General features: G+C 38.5%; 1 protein-coding gene across 9 annotated transcripts in view; it reads left to right on the top strand.

The window, feature by feature from the left end:
- Nucleotides 1-1,314: 1,314 nt before the first annotated feature.
- The window catches only part of tspoap1 (TSPO associated protein 1), a 64,505-nt gene continuing 45,045 nt past the window's right edge, over nt 1,315-20,774 (top strand). For 5 of the 9 annotated variants that reach the window (XM_031896730.1, XM_031896725.1, XM_031896726.1 and 2 more), the window contains exons 1-6: nt 1,315-1,427; nt 6,296-7,535; nt 15,446-15,547; nt 16,112-16,240; nt 17,072-17,248; nt 19,602-19,844. In XM_031896730.1, the coding sequence (XP_031752590.1) occupies nt 6,402-7,535; nt 15,446-15,547; nt 16,112-16,240; nt 17,072-17,248; nt 19,602-19,844 (1,785 nt within the window). In that variant the 5' untranslated portion in view covers nt 1,315-1,427; nt 6,296-6,401. Of the gene's footprint in view, nt 1,428-6,295; nt 7,536-9,805; nt 10,862-15,445; nt 15,548-16,111; nt 16,241-17,071; nt 17,249-19,601; nt 19,845-20,774 lie in introns of those variants that run through there. The other 4 variants (XM_004911771.4, XM_031896732.1, XM_031896733.1 and 1 more) reach the window with 4 other exon arrangements.

Raw genomic sequence — 20,774 nt, forward strand, 5'->3', positions numbered from 1 at the left:
AAACTTCATGTTGCCATTTTGCATATGAATGAGCTCCACAAATAATGCGTGAGTGAAGTAAGTGACTTGTGTAAATGCCCTTGACCCTGTGCCTGTGTGCCAAATGCTTTCTTGTGCTGAAAGTGCATTGGCAGTATTGCACTTTATCAGCCCTCCAAGTGTGCATCCTACTGTACGTTCTGTGAGTGCTGCCAGACTGAATGCACTGCATTTGCACAAACATACATTCCAGTGAGTATGCTAATGTTGTGTTAAATATAGGGATGCCGGTGTTTTTTTCAGGAAAAAGTGGCAACTCTACATAAAACATACATTCACATTGTGCGCTCAGGGAGGTGCCAAATAAGGGCTAAGATTGGCTATTAGGCAGCCTCTATGCACACTATCAGCTTACAGGAGGCTTTATTTGGTAGTAAATCTTGTTTTTATTCAACCAAAACTTGCCCCCAAGTCAGGAATTCAAAAATAACTCCCTGGTTTGGGGACACTGAGAGCAACATCCAAGGGGTTGGTGAGCATCATGTTGCCCCTGAGCCACTGGTTGGGGATCACTGCTTTAAAGTAAAAAATCTTTTGGATCATGTATCCTTACAAATACCATAAACCACTTCAGTTACTCCCCTTAGCTTTATTTCCTAAGACACCATTTTCCTGAGGTGCTGCCTGTGCTTTGTGATTTAGAATGAAGAACATATGTAGGGACTGGGTGGGCAAGACATGGAAAGCGCTCCTGATTCTGTCATTATGGTGAGCACATACCCCGTTCAGTTAGGACTGTTCCCTTTCATGTGAAGGGAACCCGGCCAGAGGGTGGGACAGTGATGTTATGGGGGGAAAGGTGGTAACATCACGGGCGGTTCTTGTGGCATATGGGGCAGAGCTATAATGTGGTGATTGCCCGATGGCCATGTTAATCATTTTTGGAAAACAGTTTTGAGCCAGGCATCCCCAAAGAAAACTGAGCTGTCCAGGTCAAAACTGGACAGGTGGCAACTCTGTGTTCAGTCCTGACTTCTTTCATTGTGCTTTCTTGCAGAAGGATTGCCTACCACTTGAGCACCCTGCTTTTAACCTGCCCGTCCTCCCTGGCACCCGCCTGTTCAGCACTGGGGCAGGCAGGGGTAGCTATTAGCATGTGTAAAATAATAGAAAAGGGGCATAATAGGATGAATTTGACCCTAAAGGGACAAAAAAAATATTCCTTCTATATGATATATGTCCTCTTTAAGTCATATATGTGCAGGCTGGAAACAGATACACAGGGAGGAATGGGAGGAGTTTTTACTGCTACTTCAGTGTTCATCCTGTCAATCAGAGCTATGACCACTTCCTGTGGGAGAATGAAGAGTCTCTCTCCTCTCATTTCAGCCTAAACTCTAAACAGAAGGGATCTCTCTGCCACTCCCATGTAATGATATTTTTCAGAGGTAAAAAGCTTTCAAAAGTTTTTTCTTATTCATCATTAAATATTGCAAGGAAGGAACAATAATATAACTGAAGATGAGTATTATTTAAAAGGTCTCTTTTTCATGCTTGAAAAGTATGTTGTGATAGGGAAAGCTGGAGACAACTTCAAATGGGTGTTATCGCTTTTTCTGTGGATAGTGATCAGCTAGGATTTATTTGGGCAGGATTTCAACCTTAACTACTATGTAATGAGATGTAATAATAAACCTATGAAACTCATGAGGCCTGTCCAGTATAACTTCCCTGAACCATAAAGCCAAATATACCTGATTAAATGAACTCAAAATATCATGTTGCATGAACAAAAGGCACTTTATCAACATTAAGTATAAATCAGTGTTATTACTTCATTGGATATTTTGCCCACTACTTGAAAAAAGCTGGGCAGTGCTGCTTTAGAGTATGGCGGCCGATACTTGCAATAGCAACACAATTTTGTACCTGTGTTTAAAATTAGGAAAACCCATGACAATGGGACAATCAATAAGGGAGTAAATCTTTTAAAAAAAATCAGACTGAAATGATTGATGAGTTGAAGGATCATTGCATGCTCATACAATTTAAATATAAAAGAGGTAATATATTTCTTTTCAACATGAGTTCAATGAATAGGCCTTGGAACAAACATACTTTTTGCCTGTTATTTTCATCATGAAAAATCTATGGCTTTGGCACAGTCTGGGGTCACGGTAAATTACATCTTTAATTTCTGCATAAACAAACGTATGTGTGTATGTATGTATGTATGTATGTGTGTATGTATAAAAAAAAAAATCATAAAAGCACCAAATACTATGCCCAAAACAACCAGGGTTCACAAGGGTTGTTGTTTACCTTTAAAATAACTATGAATTATTATGTAGAGAATGCTGTTCTGAGATAAACTGCAATTGGGCTTTATTTTTTTATGATTTGTTGTTTTTTATTTGTTACTTCAGCAGCTCTTCAGTTTTTAAAACTATCTGGTTGCTAAGGTTCAAATTACCCTAGCAACCAGGCAGTGGTTTGATTGAGAGACGAGAAATATATAGAAGAGGGTTTGAATGGCAAGAAAAGAAATTTTAAACTAAAGATAACAAAATTGTAGCCTCGAAGAAGGATAGTTTTTTGAATGACAGGGTCAGTGGCCCCCATTTGATAGCTGAAAAGAGGCAAAAGGGGAAGGACAATAATTAAATTATTAGAAATAATGATCAGTTGCAAAGTTGATAGGAATTGTCTATTTTTCTATAACATACTAAAAGTTAAGTTAAAGGGTAACCACCCCTTTAAATTACTGGCTATTTATTACTATGATTTATATACTTAAGTCGCCTATCGGTCATTTCCTACTGATAGTGATGAGTGAATCTGTCCTGTTTTGCTTTGTCAAACTGGTGAAAAATTTGAGAAATGCATTGTAGTCAATAGGCAACAATTTTTTTTTTACAGGTGTAACTTTTTACGGAATTTTGCCATGAAATCATGCGTGGTGAAAAAATTCGCTCATCACTACCCATTGAGCCTCTATAAGTTGCAGGGTACACGTCCAACTATATGCTGCTGTGTATAACCTAACCCAGTGCTGTCCAACTGGCGACCCCTCTCTGTGTGCCCCCCCCCCCCCCACCTGTCTGGATGCTTTGATGGCTTACATTTGTGTAAGCTTTAAATGGTATCAGTACTGAGATTACCTGCTCCCTGCATGGTTCACACCTCAAATTCAGGCTGTTATCCCCCTGTATTTTTTAAATATTGGAAATAGCCATTAAATGGTCCCTAAGGTGTGTAATTATGTGCTGGGTATTGCTGTTCTATCCACAGGGGAGAAGGAGGCATATGGATTTAGGTGTGTTTTAATATGACATTATATAATTCTTTCACATATGAAGGATGGTTGATATCCCCGCAGTGAGCACCAAGCATTTGGGTTTTTGCTGTGTTATCACCATTAATGTGGGCATGGTCTAAAAAGCTCTTGTGGGTATGGTTTGAAGTGCAGTTTAAAAAAGGGGAGGGGTAAACACTGGCTTCCATTAGTGGCCCTCCACCTTGTATGCTAGAGAAATTCCGGTCCTTGGCACCACAGAAACTGGACAGCACTGACCTAACCTATTTGCGCCTGCATTTCAGCTTTTTCTTACTGAACAATGGAGGAACTCCATACTGACTTGACCTAGAGCTTCATCAAAGCCAGTGGCAAACCTACTTTTCTGTGCAAATTCTGCAGGATTGTTCTGAGAATGTCCTGTGTTGCCTGGCAACAGTTCATCTCTGCTTCCTGAATCTTGTGAGAAACAATCCAAGATGGCCATGCATTCCACTGTGGAATGCACATCCAACTTGGATTTTTTTTTCATGAACTTGCAATTTGTGAAAGTTAGAAGTAGTTGCAGCATACAGTTTCTTTGGGATGATCTATTCACTCTCATGCAGCTTCTATCCCAATTCCTTTGCATGTACACAGGGCCAAGGCACAAGTTATTATATAGGGTCCCCATGAACACAGTCGCACAGTGCCAACATTTTAGCCATGTCCTTTGTTTGTGCAACATAAACAGCTGATGTTCCTCTATAATAAGCAGTTCATATAAAGCGTTCCATTGACTAATGTGCTAATTAATGGTCAGTTCATTGGGGGTCAGTGGAGTTTGCCCTAAGTTTTAACCCTACACTCTTTGCTGCCCCTTCTCTGGCTGTCATTGCTTGATATGGAAGTTGTGTAAGTTTTTCATTAAGTTATGTAAATTGCATAAGTTTAGGGACCCAATAACTAGTAAGTAGTAGTTTGTTAAAGCAATGTGCTAATAAGTCAGTATTTTGATTGGGGGGGTCAGTGGAGTTCATATGTAAGTTACTTAAGTTTCTTTGAAAGTAACTTAAGTTTCTAGGCAGCTTTTGTGGAAGTTAATTAAAATGCGTGAGTTGTAACTTTATGCGTTACTTATGCAATTTGCGTAAAGTTGACGATGGAACAACTGTACCTCCCGATGGCGGTTCTGCATGTACATGGACTCATCAGATGCAAAACTTGAACAAAAGTAACATTTATTAAAGGAGAAGGAAATGCCTCTTGGCATTTTACTGCAAATAGATTAGCCACATTAGTGCAAGTTAGAACGTATATTTATTCTGCAGAAAGTTTACCATACCTGAATAAACAGCCCTAGAAGCTCCCTGTGTTTGTGTAAAATAGCAGCTGCCATTTCAGTTTGGTCTCAGTGGCTTCTGTGCTGCTGTAGTTTAGATTACACAGTTGGGAGGGGCAGCAAATTCTGATGCGGGAGGGGGAGAAGGAGAGAAGAGCAAACTGAGCATACTCCTGCCCTTGCCCTAAAGAATTTTTCTGAGAGAAGGAAGTCTGACACTGAAGAACATGTATACACAAAAGAAGAAAAGTAATCCTGTGTTTCTTTTGATAGAGGTGCACTTTTCTGTGAGTGCTTATGGCTGTATTTACATGGACCTTTCTGATAAAACTTACTTGGTTTTAACCTTTCCTTCTCCTTTAACCATTTGAGTGCCTTAGGTCTTTGGTGTTGCTAGTAAATGTTCAGTGTTGCATAAAGCAAAGTTGAAGCTAGGACCAAATTATTATGATAGTACCTTTATGCTGTTTCCATAGGTTCTATGGCACGTGACACTTACAAGGTTAAACTAAAAAAAATATTTACATGTTAGTTGCTTTATGCAACACTTAACATTTCCGGTGTAAGAAAAAAGCTCTGGACATTGTACACGATCCGACTCATCCTGGCCACTGTCTCTTCCAGCTCTTGCCATCAGGAAAGACATATAGAGCAATGAAAGTCAAAACTAATCGATTGAGAGACAGCTTTTATCCAAAAGCAATTATGGCCTTAAATATGGAGTAGTAGAATGACATTTCTATTATTATTATGCCACTGCTTTGAGTTGTTGCTTGCTTCTTTTAAAATCTCGTTGTTTACTATGTGACAATGACAATAAAGATCTATTCTATTCTAAATACAAAATGTATTAATATTCTTCATTGAAGGGGGCAGAAGGGGGGCTGCATTGCTAGTGCAGAGGGCACAATAGCACTCTCTGCACTTTAAAATCAGAATTTCGGCTCTTGAATTTACCAGAAGTGTTTTTTTGCCGCTCCTGGGAAAATTCCACACCCACTGCTATCAATTTCAAAATAGTTTGACTATCCCCTCCTACTTGCTTAGAAATCAAGGTGTCATTCAAATTATGCTTGTTAGCTTTTCCACGAAAATGATATTTCAGCAAGCAACACTGCATAGTGGATCACTACACTGCTGCAGGTCCTTTACATTGGTATGGGGGTTTTGCTTTGCATGCCTAAGTACTCTATAATAAAGCCTGTTGTAGAATCTGATTTGTCTTTTAGATTTTGACTATAAAGGGGTTTTCTTCAAAATGTTCTTGGACTTCTTATAGTAGAGATTGTAAGGTATATTTTATCATTTAATCATTATTTTCCCTGTTTTAAGTGAATTGTCTTTATTTTGTGACCATAATTCAGCTGTTTATGGAAGCCCATTATCTACTAAGTGTCAGCACAACACTATAATTGGTTGGAGGGTTCAGAGATATTATTAAAATCAAGAGCTGTTGATATGTATTAAGGTCTAATGGTTTAATGAAATACTAATACCTTATAAAATTAAAATTATTAGGTCAACTGGAAGGGAGTCCAAGCCTTTGCATGTGCCAAAGGTTTTTAGCAACTAAATAGTAATTATGTATTAAAATGTTCATATTTTTGTTCACTCTAAATATCATTATTGTTAAATAAAAATATTTAGAATTTGTCAGGCACCCCCACCTCCATATTTAGCTGTTTCTTTATTATTCACAGATGCTGCTGTTAATAAAGCTACCTACCAGTGACTGAATGTACCTTGAAATCTATTCACATGCCCCATAGTCTTCTGCTGCATTTCCTTCCTTAAAGTAAATTAAACATGTCGAAAGAGAATCAGAATTATTCAAGTTTTTCACCTGAAAAGTCAGATAGTTTACCACTGGAAGAGTCTCATCGAGAACTTGAGCGGTTAAAAAGAGATTTGGAAAATGAAAAATTAAAAACACAGGATGCCCATAAAAAGTGCAGTATGGAATTAAGAAGATACAAAGAAGCATCGGAAAAAGAGAAAAACAAGTTGGCAAACGATCTGAAATCTAAGTGGGAGCAGCAGAATGCTCGTGAGCTTCAACAACTAAAAGACTCAATAATGCGAGAAAGGGAGATAGAAATAAAGCAATTATTGCGTAGTAAAAAGGAGGAGCTAAAGGAAATGCATGCATTGCTACAGAAGGAGCGTGATGTAGCAGTGAGACAAGCCAGAGAACTTCAAAAGCAGTTGACTGAAGAGTTGCTCAACAAAGGCTATGCAAGAAAGGCAAGCAATACAAAGAAAAAAGAGGCCAACTTTGAGAGTGTTGAATGCCGATGCAAACTTCAAGATGTCCTATCTAAACTTCGCTGGGAATGTGATGGCGAACAGGCTGCTAGCATACGACACCTAAAAATGGAGCTACAGCTAGAAAGGAATTTTTTCTCAAAATATATTCTCGAAAATTTCAGAATAAACATCTCTGCTTTACCCCAGGTCAAAACAAAGCCCTTTGAGTCTGGAGAGAGAAAATATGGACGCTATTCCCTAGGAAGCCATTCACTGAGGCCTCAACATCAAGACCTTTTGCCATCCAAGTTACAGTCTCCTGATAATACAGCACCTGTAGTTTCAGGTATAAAGTATCTAGAATGGGCTTCCCCAGAAACTGACTCTACATGTAGTTCTTTTAAAAGAGAAAGTAAGGATGGTGATCTATCAATACCAAGCAGGTTAGTCAGCTGCAGAGATGATTCTCCATCAAATAAACAATTTGCATCAGAGGATGAAGTAATTTTATGGACTTTTCCATATAATTATTCAAAACAGTCTTTTGAGAACACTGATGAGCAGGACCCCAGTGCCTCTAGCTGTACATCAGGAATAGAAGCTAATGACTTGAGGCAGTTAGTGAATGTGTTGAATCATAGCCAGCCCAATTCTGCAACACAGAAGAGTATTAATACTTTGCAAGAGAGACAGGTAAGTCAATTTAATTAGATTAAACATGTGTTCAAAATGTGGCAGTTTAGTGTTAAAACAATAGGTCAGTGCTGTTCAATTTTTCCACGTAATGTTTAAAATATTTGGTATCCCAGATATTTTAAACATTACGTGGAAGAATTAAACCGCGACATTTGACCAACGGGCCTCCAGTTGGGCAACCCTGAACTTAGGTTATTGATATATTCTGGAGGCATCTCTGAAAAATTTTCCTCATTGTGATCTAGAACATGAAAAACATTTGATACAGTATAAATATAGTGTTCATTGTCCTAGTCTGCATTAGGTAACCAAAATCAATTTCTACTTTATATATTCAATTTTCATTCACTTTCTGACTGCCTGCAATACTTTCACAACTAATTTTTCCTATGGTGAATGTCAGCTCATACTACTGACCGTTGCAGCTGGGATTTTTAAGTGTCCCAGATTGTTCAGAGAGTAGGGGCAAGAGTTTTCTAGGGTCAGTATATAAGGTTCAGTCCCTTGAAGGATTAAACCAGGTGATATAAAGGTAAGGGCTATGCCACACAGAGCTACTTGTTGCAGCACTGGGCTGGAGCAGTTTTATGCTTACATTTGGCACCCCCAGAGCTTGCTGCATTTCGCCATTGGCGAATTGTTTCGCAAACTGCTGAGAAAATTCACCACGAAAAATTCATAGCATGTCAAAAAAAGTTGCGGTCACATCAAAATGGCCACGGCCGGCAAAAGGTGACAAAAAATTTGCGCAACAAACCCGTTTGCCGAATTTTTGGCTGTTTCACGAATTTTGCTGTCGTTTCGCAGATTTTCCGGCGAAAGGGGACAGATTCACTCATCAATACTTTCTAGCTCTTTTATAGTAACTGTCGGTCCTGCTGTGTCTTCTCTTACAAGTTGGATCCTTGTCTGAATAGAAAGTTTTGAGGAATGACCTTTTCTAAGCACTTTCTGGTGGTTTGACTCTTTGACGTTTATGTGCAGCCCAAAATCACACAATTTACTTGCATTTTATATGATTTAAAGGGGATCTGTCACCCTCAGAAATAATTTAAAATCCTTTTTTATCATGTTAATGGAGCAAAATAACCTTTACTTGCACAATATAAATTATATCAATCTTGTTTCTTTCAGTCCTGGAAATCACAATCATGGCAAGCAGACAGGAGTCATTTTGTGAACACTTTTATTATTTTATCATCCTGAAATCTTGTTTATGCACCAGAATGGGACCTATTCCCATGCACAGGCTACACAATTATAAGCAGTGAAGAGGGAGGAGGAATGTGAGGAGGGCAGTGACATCTAGGAAGTGCAGAATGGTTGACAAATACCTTATAATATGTTTAAGAATAATGGGTTTCATATTTAGTTTTTTAAACTGAAATGGCTTTTTAATGTCTATGTGACTGGTCTGCTTTAAAATGCCCCTGTAAGCATTTTCCAGGCAATACTTTCAATACAGTACAATTGAAACATGGCAAGCTTAAAACCAACAATAACTACTTGAAGGTATCTGTATTTAAATTGCTCTATGTATATGTTGGAATTGTGGGATAAATTCCACATGTGATGTTTTATCTGAACATACTGTATAATAAAATATAATATAATGTATAAGTGGACAAGTGGCTTTTCAGCATATTTTTTAAGTATTATGCTGAGAAGCTCTCTGTCCATTTGTTATTTAATTTTGTAGATATTAACTGCCTCTTTCAGGCAAGGAAACAAGGCAGCTTCACTGGGAATTGGATGCGGTAGCTGCAAGTAGCCCCAAGTGTTTAATATATTATATTGTATTGAACAGTGTGACATTTACAGGCAATATTGGGCAACTTAATGTATTTGAACTCTGTATCTGGTAGTCTTCCACAATTTTGAAAGGTGTGATTGTTTTAACTAACTATATGGATTTTAACATATAAACACACTAAATGTGAATAAATGATGATATAAATACTCTTCGTATAAATGCTCTGCCAGTCTTGCTTACAAGCTTGTGTATCTATAGAAAGCATCTTCCCCTGCTTGAACTACTGATGTTTACTAACGCTTTTGAATGCGAACATGCTTGTGATGGTTAATTTTAAGACTTATCTGTGCTGCAGTACCCTAACCTTTCATCATTAGGCAGAAAACACTCCATTCCAGTACAGTTTCCATGGCAACCATCTGCCTTTCTTTCATTGGTTGCTTAGTGCTAGCCATACAAATCTGGTAGGTTTTACTCCTCTATTAATATTGATGACTTAAAAGCTAGCAGAGGTAGAACGCTGTTAACTTTAAACAGTGCGACGTCTCTTCTGCTAATATAGGATAGCAGGGCCTGCAGCCACAACATGATTACGGCACTGTGTGCATTCAAAAGGAATTGCAAATAATAAACCAGCAGTGAACATGGGAAACTAGACATATATACGGCGCTGCCATTTCTGCATTGCCTTTAGAATCGAGGAGGAAAGACATGACTGAAATATGTCCTGCAGAAGAGAACAGATATTACATTTTCTGCCTGAGCGAAGCATGACAGCCAAGCAATCATTTAGCTCATGAATATGCATCGTTTAACTGCTGCGTGGAAATCGGGAGTCTCATCAATCAAGGATATATGGACTTAATGTTGCTGCTTATTCCTCGTTTTCTCCCTGTTTTCTGGCAGTTTTATTTGTAAAATTTAATTCCTGTTATGATCTTCTTTTGGGGCCGATGGGCTTTATAGCAAAATACATAGATCCTTTGACAGCTTTCAGGGATTCATGATTTTTAGAGACCAGAGTAATGTGCAGTCTCGTTCGCAGTCCTTTCTCTGCTGGTGCTATGCACAAGCATGAGCGTGAGGTGCCACGTTCAAAGAAATTACCTTACAACGAGGCTCCTTTCCTGATATTTTCATCTGGTGATGTCCCGCCAGCACCTGAGATGGATGACAGAATATCGTGATGCAAGGTCTGCAATGCTCCTTTCCACTGGAACAGCTCATGGATGTTACATATTCGACTGTGGAGGTTATAGGAGCTATGCTCCCTAGCAAAGATTCATTCATGGACGACTCAATACCTTCATTTGATGGCCATAAAAATAAAGTCAGTGCCGAAGATCAGTTTGTGAACATGTCTGCTTTTACTGCAAGCTCGGGGCTCTCTGTCACAAATTTTTCAAGGACTAAGCTTAAGGGTATTACATGTGTTTCCGTGCCAACAGATAATCAGGAAGTGCCAGTCAGCCTGCATAAAAATGGGATTAGGCCTAGCAGCGCTGAATCCTTGCTAAAGCCTTTCAATACAGTGTCTGAGAAGGAGGACTATTCCAATACAATCAGCAAGGTAGGAAGTCCGAATATCCATATAAGAAACATACAGCTGGTTTTGGCATAAGGTCATGTGATAGCGATTTCTGTTTGTCATTGCTGTAAGCATCATGGCGAGCTCTATGTTCATTGCTGAATGTGTCCTATTAGGAAGGGAGAGCAGCTTGTCTGTATTCTCACGAGAATCATTTTAAGCTCCACAGCAGCTTTTCTGCCGTTTGCTTTGTTTGAATACATATTGTTTCTGTCTTGCTTTGTGTGTAGCCCTTAATTGTTTAGCTCTTGGTGAAGGCTGTCTGCAGTCACTTCTCATGGCTGTTGAGTTACTGAGTTCTGTACACAGTCTGCTGCTAACTAGTTACACATATTTCCTTCAGTGATTCATTGAATGTCCTTTTATATCTAAAAATATTATTCAGTTTGCTAAGCTAAATTGTTTTAACAATTATTTCTATATAAAACATAGTTTTCTTTAGAAGGAAAATACTCTTCATGCTTTTTGGTTTGGGATATGAATTGTCAGTATAGTTATTTGCTTGATTTGAAATACCACACTTTTCTTTTGAAGTAATATATTTAAAAAGCAAAGTTCCTGGTGTTCACATGCTAGGGTGTCCCCAATATGGATTATTATAAAATTGTGTTACAAATATAGGAATTACAAATTACAAAGCTGTTGAGTTTGAAAAAAGATCCATTAAGTTTAACTTTGACCAAATAAATGGAACCAGTTTACACTCTGCCCCTGGTAATATGCAGGGCTGTATTAACCATACAGGGACCTGAGGGATTATGCCTAGGGCAGCAGCTTTAGGGTTTTTATGTTGTTTATTGAAAACTTTACAAAATATAATTAACAGAGCTTAGGAGACGTCCCTTGGGTGCCTATATGGTAAATTGAAAAGCTTCCCTGGGGTGGGGCTTACCTGGATCCTCTATGATTGGCACATGCAGAGTATACCAGGACCATCTGCACCTATCATGGGCCATGGTCCAGTGCCAGGCAGCACCACCCCACTACAGCCCTGTAAATATGACTAATAATTGCATACTTTTTTAGGAAGTTGCTTGTTTTCTTCTACATCTCTCTTCTTTACTACTTTAAATCATGCAGAAGGTAATGCACAGCCTACATTCTGTATTAAAAACCTGGAGTGCTTTGTCATGCTTTAGTTGACCTTGATTGCTGTAGCCAATACAGCTGGCACATACCAGCGCATATTTTCATTAAACTTACTACAACATATTGTCTTATTATAAGCTTTCCTGGTAATCAAGTGACTATTTTTCTTTTCTGCTGAACAACAGAAGCCCTATCTTGCTTTATTGCAGAATTTTTATATATACTGTCAGCAGGGCCGCTTTAAGGTACCAGTGGGCCCAGGGCAAAGATTTCGCTGCTTCAATAAATCTATTATAAGACTAGCCACCAGCATTGAGTACAATAAAGCGGAGAAAAGTATGTGCTTACTCAAATAGACGATTAGCATTATATGTCCTTTAAAGGAGAAGAAAAGGCTAAGTCACTTGGCGGTGCTAAAATGTTAGGCACCCCCAAGTGACTTTAATCGCTTACCTCGTACCCCGGGCTGGTGCCCCTGTTAGGAGAAAACAGCACCAGCCCGGGGTACCTGGAGTGATGCGCTTCCTCCTTCCGGCTTGGTTTTGCTAAGACTAACACAATAGGCGCATGCGCAGTAGAGTGAAAAGCCGACTTCTCTGTTAAAGTTCGGCTTTTCACTCTACTGCGCATGCGCGCGCTAGCGATCACGGAAGGAGGAGTCGCTGCAGGTACCCCGGGCTGGTGCTGTTCTCTCCGTACAGGGGCAGCAGCCCAGGGTAAAAGGTAGGCCTTTCCTTCTCCTTTAAATATTTTTCTCTATGGGAGCTTGCATCATTTGAAACAAGACAGCATTTTATGCTTTCAGGCTGGAAAAGGTGGAATAGTAAGGGAGGTTACTTAAAAAAAAAACAAAAAAAACACAAAACACACACACTAAAAATCCCATTACAGCCCTGTTTAAATTACCTAAGTCTACAAGATTCTAAGTTAAAATGAATACATTTCACCTTTGTTATTATCTATTTCTGATATTATCTCCACCATATTATTTCCTCCACTATATGTATATATAGTTTATGTATGTGAGTGTATAGATTGGTTAGTATAGGTTGTGTGCTGGGTTTACTCGGATGGGTTGAACTTGATGGACAATGGTCTTTTTTCAACCCTATGTAACTATAAGGCCAATGGCACATGGGAAGATTTGTCATGGTTACATCTGGGCTACCACTGGCAACAAATATCCCCCCAAAATGCTTTTCCACTGGCAATAAAGTGAATTGCCGGTGGGGAAGCGTACCCAGTGCTTCACTTTACAAAATCATCCAAAGAGAGATTTGTGGGCTGCAGTAGCCCAGATTTAACTGGGGGCAACAAATATCCCCCTGTGCCATAAGCTTAATGTATAGACAATGACAAGAATTTATGAATCTATGAATTACCCCTAGTTCCACCCTGGCTAATGGACTGCACAAATATGGCAGCCCCCTCATAGACGAACATGTAAAAGCACAGGCAACTACTTTTATGGCAAAATTGTAAAGAGCATACAAAGGCAACGTTATGATAAATGTAAAAAAAAGGTTTCATTTCTGGTGTCATTATCTTTTTAAGTAGAATAATAGCAGTTAATAGCTATACACCAAAACTTAACACCCTCACCAGTGACTCCAGGCTTTCCTATTCCTTTAATACAACAGTGACCATAAAATATACAGTAGGAAGCCTTAGTTGATTTTCCATGTACTCCCCAACCTAATTTTTCAGGCATCATCAAGACAAGCATAATCTCTCGTCTGTCTTTGTAATATATTGCTTTTATTGACTATATTTTCCTTGTAAATATTAAATAAAACACTTTACCCATGAGTAAAATAAAATTAAACTAATTAATACTACACTGTTTCATAGCTGGAAAAGTGGCTTTTTGTGAATAAATATTTAATGAGAAAAGCTATACAATCTCCCAGGGGATTTGCCTCCTTGATAGTTAAACTGAAATAGCTGGTGTGCCTAGTGTCAATAGTGTTTATAGGTTTTGGCACCACTAGACAAATTAAATGTTTTTGTTGATTTTCTACATATTTGTTCATTTTTGAATGCATTTACTACAGACTGAAGAATTTTTAATTAGGAAATGTCATTAAGAAATAACCGGAACTGTTGAAGCATAGCTCTGCTCATACACTAGGCTGAGGTTACTGCAAAGGACCTACAAGAAGATATAGGGGGAAATTTTAAAGACTGGGAAAATTTCACCTGGAAAAAACCAATGGCAACCAATCAGGCATTTGCTTTTATTACTCAACCTGCAGCTGGATGAAAAAGGCTAATTGCTGATCAGTTGCTATAGTTTACTGCCCCAGTGCAAAATTACCCATTCTTTATAAATGGTTGGCATAGGAGCATCAGGGAGTGGCTTTCACAAACATAAGGCATTTTGAAACCAAGTGTTATGGTTTGAATTATTAAATAGATCCTTTGGTTCTAAGAGAGAAAGCATCAGGGTGAATTAATATATGCTTTTGGGGAGGGTGACAGCCACTATCGCGATTTCGGGAAATCGCCGAAAAAGACTCGCGAGTCTTTTTCGGCGATTTGCGCGAAATCGCGCCGCCGCGTCTGCCATCCCGCCGGCGACTTACATGTTCGCCGGTGGGATGGCAGAGGGAAGGCAACTCGGGGAGATTAGTCGCCCGCGAGCAGGGAGTTTTGCCGCGGGCGACTAATCTCCCCGTGTACCAGAGCCCTATATGTAAATAATGGAGAGAGATAATTTAGCGATGCCAGCTCAGTAAAATTGGACAGTCTTGCTGTAGATCATGTATTTGGGGTGTCGGTGTCCACTATCTCTCATTGTAGATAATGTATTTGGTGTACTAAGTCCCTGCCTCAAACTGTATATCAGCGATCCCCAACCAGTGGCTCGGGGGCAACATGTTGCTCATTAACCCTTTGGATGTTCCTGACTTGTTTTGGTTGAATAAAAACAAGATTTACTACCAAATAAAGCCTCATGTAAGCTGATAGTGTGCATAGAGGCTGCCTAATAGCCAATCTTAGCCCTTATTTGGCACCTCCATGAACTTTTATACTGCTTGTGTTGCTCTCCAAGTCTTTTTACATTTAACTGTGGCTCACAGGTAAAAAAAAGGTTGGGGACCCCTGCTGTATATAATGTGCTTAGAGTGGCAATACCCACTGCATCTATGATATGTCTGTAATATGCTTGGGGTATCAGTATTCACAATCTCTTACTGTGTTTGGGGTTCTGGGATGAATAAACTGCCAAAACACCATACTCACCTGACATAATCATGTAAAACAGGGGGGTCAAAAATGGTATAATTTAAAAAAAATGGTGGTAATTAGATGCATCAAAGTTTCTATGGCACGTAGATGAACAAGTGGGCCTCTGGTGGCTCCAGTGTGAACCTTTGACTACAGCCAGGTACATCTTTTAACCTGCTAACCATGAGCAGCATTCTGAAAACAAAAAAAAAATCTGCTTACTCAGTTTTTTCATGCCTTATACAGAATGAAAGAGACGGTTCCCAGTTAAAACAAGAAGACTTGCTCAGTGAACTGAAGGTTTTGGAACAACGTTGTAACACTTTAAAAGAGGAAAATATATCACTGGTGAGATTAGATGATTTTTATCTCCACAATCTCTGCTTTTTTTGCTTTCTACTGTAACTGCTGCTATATGAATCACTTGCTGTATAACTTAGAACAATTAAGAACTCGGAACCATAGAATCTAGAGAACTTGGCAGTACTTGCCAACCAGTAGTGTAGGTTCTATGATCTGTTGGCAGGTAAGGACTAAGTACAAAGAAGGGATGTCAGCATAAATTAGGAAACTTTTCTTATGTTTATTTTTCAACCTTCAATATTTTGTCTTTTTAACCCGACATTAGTAGTACTTACTGTGTACACAGCTGTCACATCTTTGTAGTTTTTTCTGTATTTTTTCTGTATTTGTCTCTACAATAGTTCTTATATCCTACAATTTTCTTAGTATGAGTTCATTTATTAGAGAAGTTAATTTACTTGTTGATACCTGTATATATTTGATTTGTCATTTTGTTGGTAATAATAAATGTGTACAGTTGCTTATCATTTTTAATCCCCTACTTCTTAATAGGTTTTGCAAATTTGTATACCTTGCCACCCACTTTCACTGACTTAAGTTATTTTTTAGAGGAAGAACTGTTTCCCAGAGACAGAGGAGAAAGTTAAACGACTGAAAAGAAAGAACGCAGAGCTTGCAGTCATTGCCAAACGTTTAGAGGAAAGAGCACAGAAGCTACAAGAGGCCAATCTGAAAATGGTAATTATCTAATAAAAGGGAGATGATGCTTCACCTGTAGGTAAGGTACATGCTCTAATTATTTCCAGTAAAACACCAGCTAAAAACCTGCGCAGGGGAACCATTGTGGTTTAGAACTAAGCTATAACTCAGAGAGTGGTTGTGATCTCCAGTAGTATTCTGTATGAAAATCATAGTACTATGTGTCCATATTGTGTTCCATGCCAATCAGTAGGCACTAAACAATACTAGTCCCTTTTATAGTTCTTATTGAGCTTTGAAATAGATCTAAAAGAGAGAGAGTCCCAATTTAGATGAATAGCCCAGGTTTATCTGAATTGAATACATATCCATATGGTAAAAAATGGAGCACTCATGAGAAAAGTGAAAATATTTGTTGGTAAGTTGTCTTGAGAAAGGTCCTCTATTTGCCAACTGGATATATCTAATATACAATTCCCCCCCGCCCCCCCCCCCCCCCCCCCCCTCAGGTGTTATAGATGAGAGTAGTTGATCAAAGAGATGTAGACCAATTCCTCAGGCCTAAAACCACTTTTTTTTGTTATCGAATGTAGAATTGTCCTGCTAATAAAAGTGTAAATTGTAAGCAATATTTCGTTTTTGTATTAGTATAATGTAGATATTGGAAAAATATGAGTTCTAAAACACATATTCGGTATACAATTTAACCTTGATTTTTACATTTCCCAGTTTGTTTGCCAGGGTGCCATGTGGAGGGTAACATTAAAGTTCTACCGCAAGTACTCTAATCAAGACAAGATACAGTCTTTTCAGTCTGTCATGTACGAGCATAGACTTGCTGTTTCTGATAACGTTCCTCTGACTTTGCAGGTTAATACTCCTATGCACCTTAAAGGACCAAGTCTTGAAATATGTAAGAAAGCTTTTGCACGTCAGCGAGCCAAAGACATGGCTGAACAGGCTTGTGTTCTGTTGGCAAAAGACAAACAAATTGCATTATTGAAACATGAATGTCTGGAGTTGCAAGCCAAGCTGAGTCTGGGGAAGGTAATTTACACATTTCTTACTACAAAATACTATTATTTTAAAGTTTGGTCAATAATTTGTCCATGTTTTTGTCTTTGCTATGTTTATTGATTGTGGCTCCAAATTGTACTTGGAGGCTAAAATAGGGGTTATTACCAACTGAGTAAAAAAAAAAAACTGTCCTAGGCTATTTTTAAAAATTATGGCGTTATTATATTGTAATGTAAATCATCAGCCCCCACTTTTTTATTCTTTGAAGGGGGACCCTGCTTTAACAAGGTCTAACGGTTAGAGCGTCACCCTTGAATTTTTGCTTTTGAATCTAAACCCACCAATAATATTGCATAAGGTGTGATGGAAAGCTCTGCATTTGGGCTAATTTTTTTGTGTGTGTAAACGTTTCAACTTCTTAGCGTTCTTCCTCTCTCTCACTCTCTGTCTGGTGTTATATATAAGTCATGGCGCTCACCTCAAGTAATGCAGATGTACCCAGCATTAAAATGTTTCTGAGATTATTCTTTTGTTTGCAGAAGAAGGGAAATCCCTCCACAGGGGTCTGGAACTTCAAACATAGTACACTTAAAAGGCAATTTGTAGAAATACAGATTTGTAGTTGTACATGTCCATGGCACATAGGGCATTCTAATAATGTATGGTCCTTTCAGGGAGAACAATCAATCAAAACACCCTTTCCCAAAGATAGCCACTTCCCATTCATATGAATGCATTCTCTATGGCACACTCATGTACCAGTAAAGGGTATTGCTTGGGAACAGGGCAGTCAGAGTTCCAGAGTGATACCCTCATATTAAAAAGAATTGTGTTTAATACACATTACATCATGTGAAGTGACTGTAAATGGGGATGGGCATTCTGATCAATGTGTTTCTCCCTTAGAGGGCAGTGTCCATCAAAATATCCAGTGCACCATCACCCTTGCAGCGCACCAGCTCCACTGGGTAGGATGGCTTGGCTGGCTTATTGAGGTGAGTTTACAGATTCCTCCCAAAACAGTGCTAGCAGATACTTTATGGCCAGCTGTTAACTGGAAGGCAGAATAACTGCTATTCTGACTTACATTTGGTGTATTACTACTAACCACTAGTAATATCATTAAAGGAGAAGGAAAGGTAAAAGCTAAGTAAGCTTGATCAGAAAGGTCTATGTAAATACAGCCATAAGCACTTACAGTAATGCTGCACTGAGTCCTCTATCAAAAGAAACACAGGATTTCTTGTTTCATTTTTTTGTAAACATGATGTTCCAGTGTTTGACTTTCTCTCTCAGAAACATCATTAATTCCCCTGGTCAGAGTCTTCCCAGTTCTCTCCTCTCTTCCCTCTCCTGCTCCCCCTCCCACTAGAATGCTAAGTACTCCCTCCCCCCTCCCTTAGGAATGTGTGATCTGAGCTATAACCACTAGAGATGCAGGAAGGAAGCTACTTAAAATGGCAGCTGCTATCTTAAGCAAACAGAGAAAGCTTCTAAAGCTGTTTACTTAGGTATAGTAATGGTTTCTGCGGAATAAACATAGTGTTCTAGGTTGTGCTAATGTGGCAAATCTATTTGTAGTAAAATGCCAAAATGACTTTCCTTCTCCTTTTAAATATCATTGTTACATTCATCATTATCAAATAAGCTACCATTGATAAAAAGCCTGGCCCACTCACTTTTTTTTTTTTTTTTATCTACTTTATACTGTGACCATGGATTCTCAAATCATGGAGGCCTACACTGGGGTACCAAGGGTTTATGGAGTAGCTCGGACATAGTTTCCAAAGCACCTAAAACAACCCCATTTCTCAAGGTCACACTAAGTACATTGGTAGAGGCAAGGAGGAGTCTTGTTTAGAAAGTACAATGCAAAGCAGGAAATAGGAACCCCACACAAATATAAATTAAAATGGTACAACCCATTTATTAGCAGACTAAGAAGAAAATGAATAACAGTTGACTATGTATGTATATTTATATTCACAAGATAAAGTTCGCACTCAATACTTTTGTCATGGTATTTTAATGCTTTTGTACTCTTTTTTTGTACTCTATTTTCTCTATTACCTTGTGTGCAAATTCCTGTGAGTGCTGTCGCTACTTGTGAAGATATATATATATGTGTGTGGTGCCTATATTCTACATTGCTTTGTACATATGATACCTTGCCAGGCACATACGAGACTATTGCATCATGTATAACTGTGCAATTTTGTTTGTGGGAACATTTTCCTATAAGGTATTGTCTGGATAGTGATTATGTTATATTTTTATTTTTTAGATAAAATGTAATTAATTTTGTCACAGCACCATTATAAGGGCACATAATTATATTATGATCCAACTACTTATAAAATGACTTTATTACTGTGTTATACAGGAGTGCTCAAGTTTGTTCAAGCTGAGTGACTTTGACCGCCTGCTGCGCGAGTCTCAAAAGGAAGTCTTGCGGCTACAGAGACAAATAGCCATCAAATATTTAAAGGAATCTCTTCACGTCTCAAAATCAGATTCCCAGAGTTACAGCTCTGATTCTGCATTGGTTGATCCCTGTTTTCAGTCAGACAAAGTCAAAGAGAGTCCTGACAAAACAAAAGTGGCCTCATCAGGAGATGGCATCAAGGTGAGCTACAGTTTCTAATAAAATGTTTCCTTCCCTAACTGCAGTTATAAAAGGAACAGTAGTATTAAACAATAAAATAGAAGGGTGTTTTCAAGTAATTGAAGTATAATGTACTGGTGCATTGCACTGGTAACTTTGTAGCCATTGGGGCAGCCATTAAGTTAGAGGCTAAATTACACAGCTTAAATAGCTGATAATTTATAAGCTCTGTAGAACAATGTCATGGGTTTAGTTCTTGCACTCCGATCTAAACCCATTGAATTCTACAGAGCTTATCTGCTATGTAACCTGTGCCTTTCTCCCTTTTCAGACTGAATGGCTGCCCCCTCTGGCTACAAAGCAGCTTATCTATATAAACTATAGTAGCGTTTCTGAAACAAAACACACCAGTTTTACCAGTTAAAACTGATGCCACGAAGGGCGTATTCTCGGTAAGCAATATTTTCAGCAAACTTTTTTCCATTTGACGATAATATATACGCCATACGGTCAGTGTGGCATTAGCCTATGGGCAACAGTGCATTATGTATTAATTATTTTTAAAGCACTTTCATTTTTTGGTGTTATTGTTCTTATAGCATCACAAAACATTAAACTTTCTCCTGTTAACATTCTCTCCTGTTTGAATATCACAGCTTCCTTCTAAAATGTGACAGTTGATGTTTTCTGCCTCTGCTGGCCAGCACAAACAAAATAAAAATCACCTTTATATTTCTCTCCTTTGCTTCTCCTTCTTCTCTGCCCTACATAATTCTTAGAAGAAGGTGAAACACTTTTCTGTTTAACATGGCATTTGAGATTGAGATCCTGCTGTTTTCAGTTCTGAAACACTAAAACATTTAAAGGGATATTGTTATAATTTTTATGGTGTACTTTTTATTTCTAAATTACACTGTTTACATAGCAAATAATTTACTCTACCATTCTTCT

The sequence above is a fragment of the Xenopus tropicalis genome, chromosome 2 (genome assembly GCF_000004195.4).
Source record: "Xenopus tropicalis strain Nigerian chromosome 2, UCB_Xtro_10.0, whole genome shotgun sequence".
Lineage (NCBI taxonomy): Eukaryota > Metazoa > Chordata > Amphibia > Anura > Pipidae > Xenopus > Xenopus tropicalis.